This window comes from Python bivittatus, unplaced genomic scaffold (genome assembly GCF_059951505.1).
Source record: "Python bivittatus isolate LINGU-HERP-01145 unplaced genomic scaffold, Pbiv_v1 ctg000250_np1212, whole genome shotgun sequence".
Taxonomy (NCBI): Eukaryota; Metazoa; Chordata; class Lepidosauria; order Squamata; family Pythonidae; genus Python; species Python bivittatus.
The window spans coordinates 245,205-258,367 of record NW_028277057.1 but is presented as its reverse complement, the minus strand read 5'-3'; the positions used below and the strand labels follow the sequence as shown (position 1 = coordinate 258,367).

Below are 13,163 nucleotides of genomic sequence, written 5' to 3'. Positions count from 1 at the left end.
AATAACAATTACCTGGGTTGCTTATATATAATAAAACGCAGCACAAGAGAAGTGTGTGAAAAGCAAAAACAAATTTCAAAACTAGGAAAAATCAGGGTAAATCCATAGGGTTGGGGTTAAATTTTTTTAAAAAAAATCAGGACTGTGGAATCAAGAAAACTACCATCAGGCTGTGGAGGAAGTACAAGGTAAATGTCAGAGGAGCTTCACCTGGAGAGATGAGTATCAAGTATTTGGCAGATGTCAGTACCTAATTGCTGGTGCCACGTTGAATTTGAAGGAGGTCACACGCGCCTTCCTTAAAGCAATGGCTTCTGCTTTGTCTTGGCTATAAGTTCAGTTGTCACATGAGATTTGACACATACAAACCAGAGACAATGATTATTTCCCTCTGGTGGCACCAAATCTCTAGAATAGTGTTCTTTAAGGCGTGTGGACTTCAGCTCCCAAAATTCTGGGAGTTGAAGTCCACACATCTTAAAGTTGCTGAGGTTGAGAAACACTGCTCTAGAACACTTTTGCGGTGGAAATCTGTGGGTTTAGCCTAGTGTTGACTTTAGCCTGCATTGCAGAATTAGTTTAACAAGCCTTTTCTCTTTAATTATCAGTACATTGTGGCTTCTGTTTTATTGTGCCCTTTTTTCTGTTTATTTTTGTAATCCTTATTAGGGATTCTGTAACCAAAGAGCAGCAAATAAATGCATTGCAGTTGTATTAGAATAAAGTTTAACATCTGGAACTGGAGTGTTTGCCTGTAAATTGGAAGGAAGCAGTAGCAAACTTATGACCTGCAGTTTCCACTTTTGCTTTACAGGTGGTCCATAGAGACTTGAAACCTAGCAACATCCTCTACGTAGATGAGTCCAGCAACCCTGAGTCTATTCGTATTTGTGACTTTGGGTTTGCCAAGCAACTGAGGGCAGACAATGGGCTCCTCATGACCCCTTGCTATACTGCCAACTTTGTTGCTCCAGAGGTAAGCAGCTCATAATCTTGAGTTTGTTGGGGTCAAATTCCCAAGTAAAACATCCTTGTTCTACTAATGTCATCCATTTCAGGAACATTCAGATTTCCCCCAAATCGTATCAGCATGCTTGGGCTTGGAGATGCAGGCCAACATAGAAACTGGGTTTTTTCTCTTGTGATTGTTTCCAACTAGATGTGAATTTTGGTAACTATCACAAAATTCTGATGGCTTTCTTTCTTGCACTTTCATGGTATCCTCTATACCTGGAATTCCAAATGCTACCTCTGTTTAGCTGATAGGTCTAGGGGAACCCTTATGTCCTTTTTGAACTAGTCTTGGCCTCTATCAAGCAGACTCCCTCCAGATTGTTTGGGAGGATTATAACGTGACCATTCTGAACTGGGTGGGATGTAATCCATACCTCCTGAGAAGAGCAGATGGGAGAATGCTAACTTAGACAAAGGGGAGAAGTGATGCTAGGAGGCAAGAATGGGATGTTCTGCAGTTGCAAGGAGGACATTTTTGTATGGAGTGAAACATTTCCATTTTAACTAGAAAAAACAAGCTGGGAATCTTTGGTTTTGCAAACTGAATTCATCTGGAAGATTCACCATGGGGAAGGCTATGTATAGAGAATGTAGTTCTCCCTGCTTAGAAACTATTCATAGTTATGGTTGCTGATTAGACCAATTGCTTTCTTGAAACTATACTGTATTTAAAACACCCTTTGGTGGAAATTATACTTGCCAGCATTCTGGCCAGCACAGCCAATAGCTGGAAATTATTGGAATTGACTGGCTTTTTTTAAATGACACAAACAGGAAAAGGAAAGAGGATAAGTAAAGATAGAGGAGACCAGGCAGTACTGGTCATCTTCTTATCAGGACGCGCAGGAATGATAAGAGAGGAGAAACTCAGAATGGAGCTGCTTCCTACCTCTTGGTCTTCTGCAGATTTTTGGATTGCTGGAGATGTCACCCATCTACTTTTATTACTTCTCTTTTTCAGAACTAAGAAAAATTAGCAGGGAGAACTACCAGCTTCATTGCTTTCCCTTCTTGTCAATGTTTTTCCCCTTCTTCCTAGGGTTGATAATTATATCTCCATGTTTCCTTGTTCTTATTTAGGTTTTGAAACGTCAAGGCTATGATGAGGCCTGTGACATCTGGAGCCTAGGAATCCTTCTCTACACAATGCTAGCTGGGTAAGATGGCTATACTGTGTTTTGTTGGAGAACAATAGTTTCAGCTGTATTTATTTATTATATTTTCATTCCACCCACCCTCCTTCCAGAGAATGCTGGATAGATAGGTGGGTCCTCAACCTCTGCTTTTTATCCTCACAGTCGTTCTGTGAGGCAGGACAGGGTGAAAGATTGTGCTGAATTCATATATTGAGTTAAGCCATTGTATGGCTTGGGTTTGGTTCAGTCTGTTGTGTGAACCTAGCCATTATGGTTTGTGAATCACGAGTCATGGTCTAGTGCACAATGTGAACCCAGCAAGCCATGCTTAGCACAGAGGGGGTGAATGCAACTGATAGGCGCGACTAGCTTGAGATTGCTTTAGTGAATCTCCTGTTTGAGATTCGGCAGCATTCTTAATTTGGGGGAGGCAACTTTAAACTCAGTATTGCTACACTACAGTGCACGGCATACTCAGCCAATGTGGCCAGTGGTGAGGGATGCTGGGAGCTGTAGTTCATCGATATTTACCAAGTGCCATCCTGGTGTAACCACTACATCAGATGAGCATTCTTAATACAGTTTGATAGACCATACCAGTTTTAGTCATTTTTATTTTTTAATGTGCCTGAAGATTAAAAAAAAAATTTCTGAAACAACACATGCACAATATTTCCTTTATTTGTGATAGATTTATTTGTGACAGATGAGATACGTAACTGGATTCCCTCATATATGTAAGAAGGTACTTCTGTTTAAGAGTACTTATTATCTGCTGTATTCAAAAAATGATAATAAACTGCCTCTTTTTTCAGGAACACCTTTTTGAGGATTTATTGGATTAAAACTTGTAAGCTGTTAAAAAATTAAATCAATAACTTTCTTAATCAGTCCCATTTGGGCTAGAGATAGATGCCTGTTAAAGCAGAACTCTTCATCAGCAAGATGATTCAGTTACAGGCAGCAAAAGAGAATGAGTTTGATCTTAGAGTGAGTACCAAGGAACATACATTTCTTCCCTAGAGAGCATCCAGGGACCCCCAAATTAGTTGCTTCCAAATCAAGAGCAGCAACCAAAAAGCGTAAACTGATTCATGGTTGGCTTTCGCTGCTACTACCCTTGAAATGTAGAGGATCGATGCTGTGGGACTGACTGACCAGCCCACAGTGGTTCTCCTGCATCCCCAGGCAGAAATCTTTTCCATTCCCTACTCCCTGCTCTTTTTAATCTGGAGATTGAACCTTCAAAGCATATGCCCTGCTATCAACAACTTTGCTATTATTAAGCCATGGTTTCCTTAAGTTTGTTTTGCTGAATATGTCCAAATTGCTGGGTTCACATCACCTGTGGGTATCAGTCATGTCCTATGCACCACAGCAGTTAGAGTCAACACAACCCAAAGTGATTTTTGGAAGGGTTGACTTAAGAAGTTGTGGGAACTAGCTTATAATGTAGAAGTGAGTTCACACAACATGTTAAGCCTAACCTTCCCATCAATGAGCAAAGAATTGATTTACCTGGAATTGTATTCTGAATCACATCCCCTCCCCCATTAAGAAAAGTCCTTTTGTTCTGCTTAAAATAGGGCATGGCATTTGAAGCCTCTCTCTTTTTCTCAGGCAGGATTCTCCATAAGTTGGCTATTGATAAAACCCACCCAGCCTCATTATAATATGTCTTAAGAATTAGGAAATGATTGTACATCTCCAAACTGCTACAGGCATTTATTAGCAGTCACTGTTAAACTGGAGAACTGGAACAAACCTGAAGGTCAGGCCAGCCAATTCTTTGCCCCACAGCAAATCTTCCATTCCCAACCAATCATTAACAGACTAGACCGTATGATTCAGCTCTATAATAGGGCACTGTGACTTATTACACGCTCATAATTATAATGAATTATGAAATCTCCCAGTTCAGAGTTGTCTCTGTTTGTCTCTTGGGAATCTCGACTTCTGCTGAGAATGTGCATGGATTTCTGTGATTTTAAAGAGTCACCAGGGCAGTGAAAATAGTATGTGCTTAAATCTCTACCAGGAGTTGAATGGGTTTCCTGGGAACTGGGTGCCATTGGGGTGGTGGTGGTGGAGGAGGAGGAGGAGGAGGATCTCTCTCCTTGCAGTCCTCCGGTCTTCTTTACCCATGTCTACTTTCACCCACTGCTTTGTATGTTCTGCTTTATTCCTCTCTCCCATTGGACATTGTGGTATTGCATGTATTAAAATAGGTGGTTGTGGTCATTCTCCCCCCACCCTCCTTTTGCAGGTATACTCCATTTGCAAATGGGCCCAGTGATACTCCCGAAGAGATCCTTACTCGGATAGGTGGAGGGAAGTTTTCCCTCAGAGGAGGAAATTGGAACACTGTTTCTGATGCGGCCAAAGTAAGGTTTAGCATTTTAAGCTCAGGCAGTGAGAAAGCAGCTTCCAGCTTCAGTCATAAGACCATGAGAGCCCTCTGACTTGACACTGGGACTTATCTAGGCTAGCTTTCTGTTCATCCTGTGGCTGGCCAGGTGCCTCTGGGAGTGCCACCACACTCTCCTGTCCATGCTCGTAACGATGAGCATTGATACTGGAGAGTAATTTTTAACCATCATGATCAGGGGCTTTTGATAACCTCACCATCCGGGAATGCTAAAGCTGCCCAATTTGGCAGCCTTTACTCCATCTTGTGGTAACCAGTCCCACGGTTAAATTATGCACTGCATAACAAAACAAGCTGTTTATCTGTCCCGATTCTACCACAATTCAGTTTAATTGAATGAGTCTAATTTTAGGAGAGAGGGAACAGGGAAGCTTTTAAAAAACATCTTCCAACCTGTTTTTAACACAGCATGCATCATTTTATATACCTTTGTTGTTTACCCCCAAACTCACATAGGCACCCACTTTTTTCTTGAGTTAGAAAGCCAGAGATGTTGGCTCTGTTGGGACAACATGATGGACCACATCTGCTCCTCCTAGAACAATTAATTCGGCTCCCTGATTTGCCAGTGCGTGATCACAAATGACCCAGTCATTTCTGTAGGAATTCTTTTTAAAGTGCTTGCAACTGCTCCAAAGGTTGCGTTGCAGCCTGGGTTCATCTTCTTTCTCTTTTGGCAAATGAAAAAAGAAAAGCAAAAATTACCATCGTGATCCAACTGGGGTAAGCATCACTGTGGTCAGAGTTGCTGGGGGGGGGGCTTACTTACTCTCCTTTTTGTCCTCTTTCCACTCACTTGTGGTGGAGTGGAAGGTGCAAAATAAAAAGGGGGTTGTAGTGAAGCCCCATGTTTGCAGGTCGTTTTGTTTCAGAAGCAGGGAGAGTTAACAGTCCGTTAACCCTGAGCTGGCCAGGAGTTAGTTCAGGCTCCAATAGCCGTGCGGTTATTTGGGTCTAAAACTAACTTGTCTGATTTAATTTTGGGGGTTACTTGACTAGGCGATCAAAAGGTTACAAGGAAATAAAAAAGAGGAATGATAAATGAAGGAAACTATGGATTCCTTAAGCTCCCAAAAAAGGTGGTTTGCACTTTGTTGTGTGAATGAAAAGGATGTCAGGGTCTGCTATGCGGTGGTGCCTGCTTGGTTTCTCTGGCTAGAATGAGCACCTAAACCAATGAGAGATGCCATTTAGTGGTTTATTTAGAGAACAAACTCTGCCTTATGTCTGCTTTGTTAAAAAAAAAAAAAAAAAGAACAAGCCAGGGATTAGGTTCAGACACAATGCCCAAATGTGGGAGGGAGGGAGGGAGGGAGGGAGGGAGGGAGGGAGGGAAGGAAGGAAGGAAGGAAGGAAGGAAGGAAGGAAGGAAGGAAGGAAGGAAGGAAGGAAGGAAGGAAGGAAGGAAGGAAGTAAGTAAGTTACTCTTGGCTAACTAGGTATTGTGCTCCCAGGTATACAAACTAGAAGCAACTTTCAGATGAATTAAGGAACAGCATTGACTTTGGTGTAGCCAAGAAACCTACAAAGGAAAAATGATACCCAGCAGCTGTTTTCTGAATACTTATTGCAGGATTTAGTATCCAAGATGCTCCATGTTGATCCACATCAGCGTTTGACTGCCAAACAGGTACTCCAACACCCATGGATAACCCAGAAGGACAAGTTGCCTCAGAGCCAATTAAGTCACCAGGATGTACAGCTTGTAAAGGTATGGGGTTGAAGAGATATGCATGTTTCCTGCCCTATTCTGTCATACTTAATGTATTGGCTGTGAAAAGATCTATTCTCTTCTCCCATCCAGTACCTATCGAGACACAAAGCAATGACTGTACAGGTGCATAGAAAAGATCTTGTTTGTGAAGACCATCCATTCCTGACCTCAAAAGCAATCCATAGCATATCAAAGTGTAAACGCTTTGCCATAATGGCCCTAGTTTTCTCTCAATACCCTTGGGTCGGTGAGGAAAGAGAAAGAGAAACCATATGGGAGAGGGAGGTTGGCATAGCTCGGATTACGGGAAATCCATGTTCCGTCTATGGCATCTCATGTTTAAAAAAAAAAACCACCAAGACAAAGTAGACAATACTAGTCTGGGTGAAGAAGTCCTTTGAAATTGGCACTTCTGTGTTCCTACACCCTACTTGATAGTATAATTTTGTTTTTTAAAAAAACAACCAATCATGAAAACATACTAGAGTAAACCCAGAAGAAGAACAGGAACAGCAGGTCCCTCTCTCTCTTGCTCCCTCTCCCTGCCCTAGGTGTGTGCAGTTACACATGATAGAAAACCCCTGGGAAACCATTATTCAGATACTCTAGATCTAGGCTGTTTAAGATTGTTTAGGTCAAAACCTCCACCTAGATCTTGGGCCTGGCTAGATACAGCTTTTCCTAGGGGAAATGTCTCCCAATTGGCAGGACCTGCTTCTCCTAGCAGGAAACCACTAGCCAGAGAGAGAGAGAGAGAAATTCTAGTCTGTAAATGAAAGGCCTAGAAAGCCAAGTTGGTGTAGTGGTTAAGGTACCAGGCTAGTCCTGCTGTAGGCACAAAGCCAGCTGAGTCACACTCTCTCTCAATCCTAGGAAGGAGGCAAGGGCAAACCACTTCCAACAAACCTTGCCAAGAAAACTGCAGGGACTTGTCCAGGAAGTGCTAGGAGTTAAGACTGATTTGAAAGCATCAATTTAAAAAAAAAAAAAAAGGAAGGCTGCAGTCCTTTGAGGAACACTGGCCATTACATTTCTTTAAGAACAAGTCAGAGCTGTTTTACACAGTAAATGATTTTACTACCCCAGATACATTCAGTGGGGAACTGCAGTTAGTTGTGACATTAATAAGAGCTGTGGCACTAGCAAAAGCAAGTCTACCAGTTGCTCCTATCATCATTGCACATTGAAGTGGGATCTTGGGAGACCACACTCTGGAATGATATTTTAAAACCACCTTCCTCAACTTGATGCCCGTCAGATATCAGCAGGAAAAGGTTGGATTCTTGAGAATGTGTAAATAAATGAAAATGCTATGTGTCCGAACAGTATGGCTAGTTAGGATAGTGAATTGTTTAGTGCTTTGGAGGCTTAAGTTATCAGCAGATAGTCAATTATGTCAACCTTGGTGATCAATCCTCCCCCAGCACACAACCTATATATCTTATATATATATCTGTCTCTTAAACAAACACCTGTGGCTCTTCTCTCTTCCAGGGTGCCATGGCTGCCACATACTCTGCATTGAACAACTCAAAGCCAAGTCCCCAACTGAAGCCTATTGAGGCCTCTTTCTTGGCACAGAGGCGGGTTAAGAAGCTCCCATCTACAACTCTGTGATATGGGAATGCAGGGTAATTCCCCATCTCACTCCAAGTTGTGACTCTGCACAAACTCCCCTGGAATTCCAGGGGAACAGGAAAATGTCACTCCACCAAGAAGTCCATCAGGGCCAAGTGCCTTCAGAAAGATTAGCTCTTGTTCTCCTCATGGATGTCTTTTTTGTTGTTGTTGTTTTCTTAAATGAACAGAGAGGCTATTTAAAAAGGAATCTGTGTAGATGTAGGTAAGAAGATGAACATGCAATAATCTTCCTGCAAAACACCTCTACCTGCAAATGGCCATGCCTTAGACACGTTGATATCTCTGCAACTCAAACCTGATACAGCTGAAACAGTGCTTTCTTCTGCTTCTCTCACCGTGATCACTCCAGTGGAGATGTTTTGTTTTTGTTTTTTAAAGGATTCCCTCTGTACAGACACACACTTTTTACATGATTTGTGAGTTCTCGTGTGCACAAGCTGAACTTCCTGCTCCTTATTATCCAAGCCATGTGGCTGCTCCTCAAGACAGTTCTGCATAACTCTGTTCCACCTCTTCCCTCTTTCCCTTTTCAACATCATGTGATTGGAGACAACTCAGTCTGACGGGTTGGAATTACTGTGCTTTTTCTAAATCCTCAAATCCAGTTGAAATCTATCTAGCTTTTCAATGTGCAATGGGCCTACAAGAAAATGCTTTCCTGTGGTGAAGATGTCCAGGTTTTCTATATGGAGAAAGGGGAGAGGGTTTCTGTTTGTTTGTTTGTTTGTAATTCTGCCAAACAGCACAGTCCAGCACCTCCATGATGCTAAGTGCAACCAAAAAAAGTCTTTGTTGCTCTTTTCCTTTTTTTTTTTTTTTTTTTAATTTAACTGATTGTGTAGCTGGTAACTCAGGGTTTCTGTCTGAATTTTCAAATAAATCATATCATGCAGCTTGAAGTTACTTTACTGACTAACCTTGCATCTCCCTGTCCATCCTAGCTGTGCTGTTGGGTTCCCTAAGTTCCACCTAATAGTAAGTTTACATGACTCACTCTTACTGGTCATATTCTTATGATCTCCTTTTTTTGTCCCGGTATATCGTGCCATTTGTAAACCTCACTACTTAGTGACTTTTCAGTAGAAAATGAAGTATGTCCCAATAGATTTTTTCCAACGTGGCCCAAACTATAAAGGATAGAGTGCCACATGTTGTTTAATTGTGTGGCTGTCTAATTTGCTTATAAACGGGACAGGGTCTGTTCTATCAAAAGAAATATATAGGGGAGAGAAAGGAACCTTCTTTTGCCACAACTTTCCATCCAATGCTTTTTCCAGTGTGGCCGGAACAGTGATACCTGCAGTTAAGGCTGAAGTTCTTTCACTTCTGTTGATCTTTAATGTAAAATCAAACCCGTCTGTTGCTTTATACAGTGACAGAAGAGCAAAGATGTGACAAGGAGAACTGCCCAATTACATTTACAAATGACGTGCATTTTTTTTACTTAAGAGGTACAGGTAGTCCCTAGTTTAAGAACGAGTTCCGTTCCCAAGGTCTGTCCTTAAGTTGAATTTGTATGTAAGCCGGAACAGTATTACTGTATACTACCATATAAGTAGCATTGTGTAATGAACCCACACCATTGTGAATTTAACTCAAATCATTGTGCATTTAATTCAGATTTTGCTACAATAGGCTCCATTCTTATCTATGGGTTGTCTGTAACCTGGGCATTCTTAACCCGGAGACTAGCTGTATTCTAATAAAGATCTTGGTTTTTATTTGGGGAGAGGGGGAGGTGGTCTCAACACAGCTGCCTTGCCACCACTGATTTTTAGCTGGAATTGTCTCTACCTTACCTATATTGTTATACTGAGTTTTACTGAATACTCTGCTGTTGCTGTTGACAGTATTTATTTCTACCCCTCCTGTCTTTCTCTATCCATCTGTTTAGCTTTCTCCGTTCTGGATTCGCTAATCTAGGTTTCCCACTATATGAGGATAAGGCTGGAGTAGGGAATATTGAAGAAAGATTGCTGATCATCTCCAATTTATTATCACTGAAAAAACAGGTACCCTGATTGCAATGGGGAGACAGCTAAAAATTTGATGTGGTGGTATATCCTGCCTCTCCCTGAAAGAAACAGCCCAATAGGACAGAGCATATTCAACACAGCAGTAGAGAATATGGAATATAGGTAGTCCTTGGATAATGACGGCAATTGGGAGCAGAATTCCTCTTGCTAAGCAACATGGTCATAAAGCGTGACATCATGTGACTGTGCCACTTAACAGGAATTCTGGCCCTTCCAATTGCCGTTGTTAAGCGAATCACTGCAGGTTATTAAGTGAGGATGTCATGTGGTGGCCCTTTGTGACCTCCTGCCAGTTTCATTGACTTTGCTTGTAGGAAGCCAGTAAAGAGGTCACAAAGGGCAATCATGTGACCATGGGGACACTGCGACAGTCAGAACTTTGAGGACCAGACATGAGTACCACTCATTGTGATGTTGTAAGTTTGAATGGTTGCAGAACGAGTGGTCACTAAATGAGGACCCCCTGTATCAATGGAAGTCAAAAGCCCTACTTTGCAACATTTCTAAATAGGGAGCCAGATACTCAGTCCCACATGAAATATATAATCTCTTTTTTATACCTAATATCAAATCCCACTTCTGTTATGTTGTTTAGAATCAATAACTTTTTATGTATTAGTGACTCTCTTTTATGTATTTAGTGACTCTCTTATAAAAGCCTTTTTTACATAATATGAATAGAAGACTTGGATAAACAGAGGCCAATAACCATCTATTTCCCCTTCAAAAAAACATTTTCCTGTATATTTATTATTGGCTTAACCTTACTGGCATCTTTTAAGTTTTTCTGGTATGTAATAATGCTGATTTGTTTGATGTCAACTATAAGCATTTGGTAACTGGTTTAACTCTCACTAATTGAGGAACTCTTACTAGTTGATCTACAGCACATAAGTAGTATCTTTTTGGAAACAGTTTCCAGCATGGATACAGTACAAAGAAATTATAGAAAGCATTAAACCAGATGAACAGAAAGGCTTTACTATTTGCCTATCTGTGGTATTTCAAACAGATGAGGAACAGTTGAAAGTTTAAACCTGGGGTGCAGAAAATCAAGGGGAGAAATGTTACTAAATTTCTGAATGGCTGACACAGAAGATATTGTTTTCCCTTTCCTCCATAAACAATGCATGGAAATTGTTGGAAAGCAGAATTCAGATAAGTATAAGAGAAATTTCTAAGAATTGCTTAACAGTGCACTAATCTGACTTTGGAAACTGGGGATTCTCCACTAGAAACAGAGATTAGAGGACCACGTCATCTTAATGTAGTTAACATTCTTACGTTTGAGGATTTGCACTGTGCAGATAATTGAACTAGACAATCTTCAAATCCCTGCCAAACTAATGATTCTATCATGTAACATAACTGGCGGTACAACATCCACAACTTTAGGAAGCTATGCAGCACCAGAAGGCTTTGTGTTGATTCCAGAGTGCACAATCCTGGTAAACTCCAATGGTAACTAGAAGATGTTATGACCATAGAAGGAGCCATTTTAATAATCACTCAAAGGGGAACTGTAACTTACTTCCATTTAGGAAAGAAGAAGCACAAGCGATAGGCCTGTGGCTTTGTGTCTGATCATCAGGTATGTGTAGAGGACTGCTAGGAGTTGGATGCGTGGGATTCGTCAGCACTATGCAAAAGAGAAAAACTGTAATGGTCACCTGCTTTTTGCAAATCAATGGAAACAATGATCATGCAAGAGTAATTTTCTTAGCTTGAAGTCTTATTTCTACATAATTCAATGCCAACTGACTCTGCTGGCATGGAATTCTGGGAGCTGTAGTCTAATACAACTGGAGGTATTGAAGTAATGGCTATTTTATAGTCTTAGCTTCTGATTTTAGAAGGCTACAAGCAGCAGATATGATTCAACTAAGCCTGGTAGAAAGCATCTGAATTTTATTACAGTCCATTTTATCTTCCATGCCTCATATTTTACAAGCATTGCCATCCTAAAGAAAGTTGCCCATTTTTATGCATGTCTTGAAAACAGTTTTACAGTAGATGTTACTTTTTGGAACCTGTTCAAATTCAGAATGATCTGTTTTTACAGCTTGTGCTCTCTTGACAGGTGTTTTCTGTTTGTTAAACAATATTTGTTATATGGGTTATTTTAAATAGTTGTAAATCAGCTTGAGTTGAATTTTGTTCAGTTTGATGGGATATAAATTTTTATTTGAGATCACATCAGTGTGATGATTCACTGTTTCCACAAGCAGAGAGACTTTCCTCATATCTTAGTGGGATTATACTGAGATACTACAACAAAAATGTTGTGTAGATAGGACTCCATAGTATGCAAATAGAACTCCTATACACACACACAAATACACACACACACACATAATTATTATTCTCCTTTTCACTCTTAAGACCAAGAAATTGGGAAGATGAGTTGACAGAACATAGTAACTGGCAGGTCCACAGATTAACTCATATAAAAGTTAAACTTAAAATGTGCTTGTTTATATATTTATTCAGAACCTGCTGACTATGATTGCCATTTTTATCCAGAACTTGCTAATTGACTACATGATTGCCATTTATAAATCATCACTTTCAGTTTACTTCCTTGAGGCCACAGAAGATACTAACCTGACGGATTTGCTAGTCAAAACATGGATACTTTGGCTGGGAAAATTAAGGTTCTTTGGTCTATTGAAGGATAGTTAAAGAACCAATAAAAGAAAGAATGAAAAGCTTCTTGCACACTAAGTGCTATATATAAGCTAATAATGAGGAAATCCTATATTAGTTTCAAATTAAATATGATAAAATATTGTCAAGTAGTTTGGACATGCCAGAAAGACTGTACTAGCCAGCATTTTAATTATTTCAATTACCAACTGTATTTTGGATGCTTTTGGCCTTAGAGGCTGCATGGACAGACTTGCCTATGAAACCTGTCAATCTTACTCTGCTGTAAAATACATGGCAAATAAACTGGTGGGGGTGGGGGTGGATGAGTGTTTACAATTGTTGTAAAGTGATTTAATAGCAACAGTGTGCCTCTACCTTTTCTGTACCAAGATTTCCTCTTGGCTTTCCATCTCCTCCTCAATCAGGACACCTGCTCCCTTTCTCTGTTCCATCAATCTAGTGGCTCAGTTGCTCAATTATATCAATTAGAGATTTCAGTGCTTTTTTGCTGAAATAGGTTTTCCTCCGTTGTTAGAATTGGAATC

At 40.5% G+C, this 13,163-nt stretch overlaps 1 protein-coding gene across 5 annotated transcripts in view; it reads left to right on the top strand.

Annotated features, from left to right (window-relative positions):
- RPS6KA1 (ribosomal protein S6 kinase A1) overlaps positions 1 to 12,163 on the top strand; it is a 95,913-nt gene extending 83,750 nt beyond the window's left edge. For all 5 annotated transcript variants that reach the window (XM_088140909.1, XM_088140907.1, XM_088140908.1 and 2 more), the window contains 5 exons: positions 815 to 976; positions 2,095 to 2,171; positions 4,417 to 4,534; positions 6,152 to 6,289; positions 7,787 to 12,163. In XM_088140909.1, coding sequence (XP_087997035.1) covers positions 815 to 976; positions 2,095 to 2,171; positions 4,417 to 4,534; positions 6,152 to 6,289; positions 7,787 to 7,909 — 618 coding nt within the window. In that variant the 3' untranslated portion in view covers positions 7,910 to 12,163. The remainder of the gene's footprint in view (positions 1 to 814; positions 977 to 2,094; positions 2,172 to 4,416; positions 4,535 to 6,151; positions 6,290 to 7,786) is intronic.
- Positions 12,164 to 13,163: the final 1,000 nt, after the last annotated feature.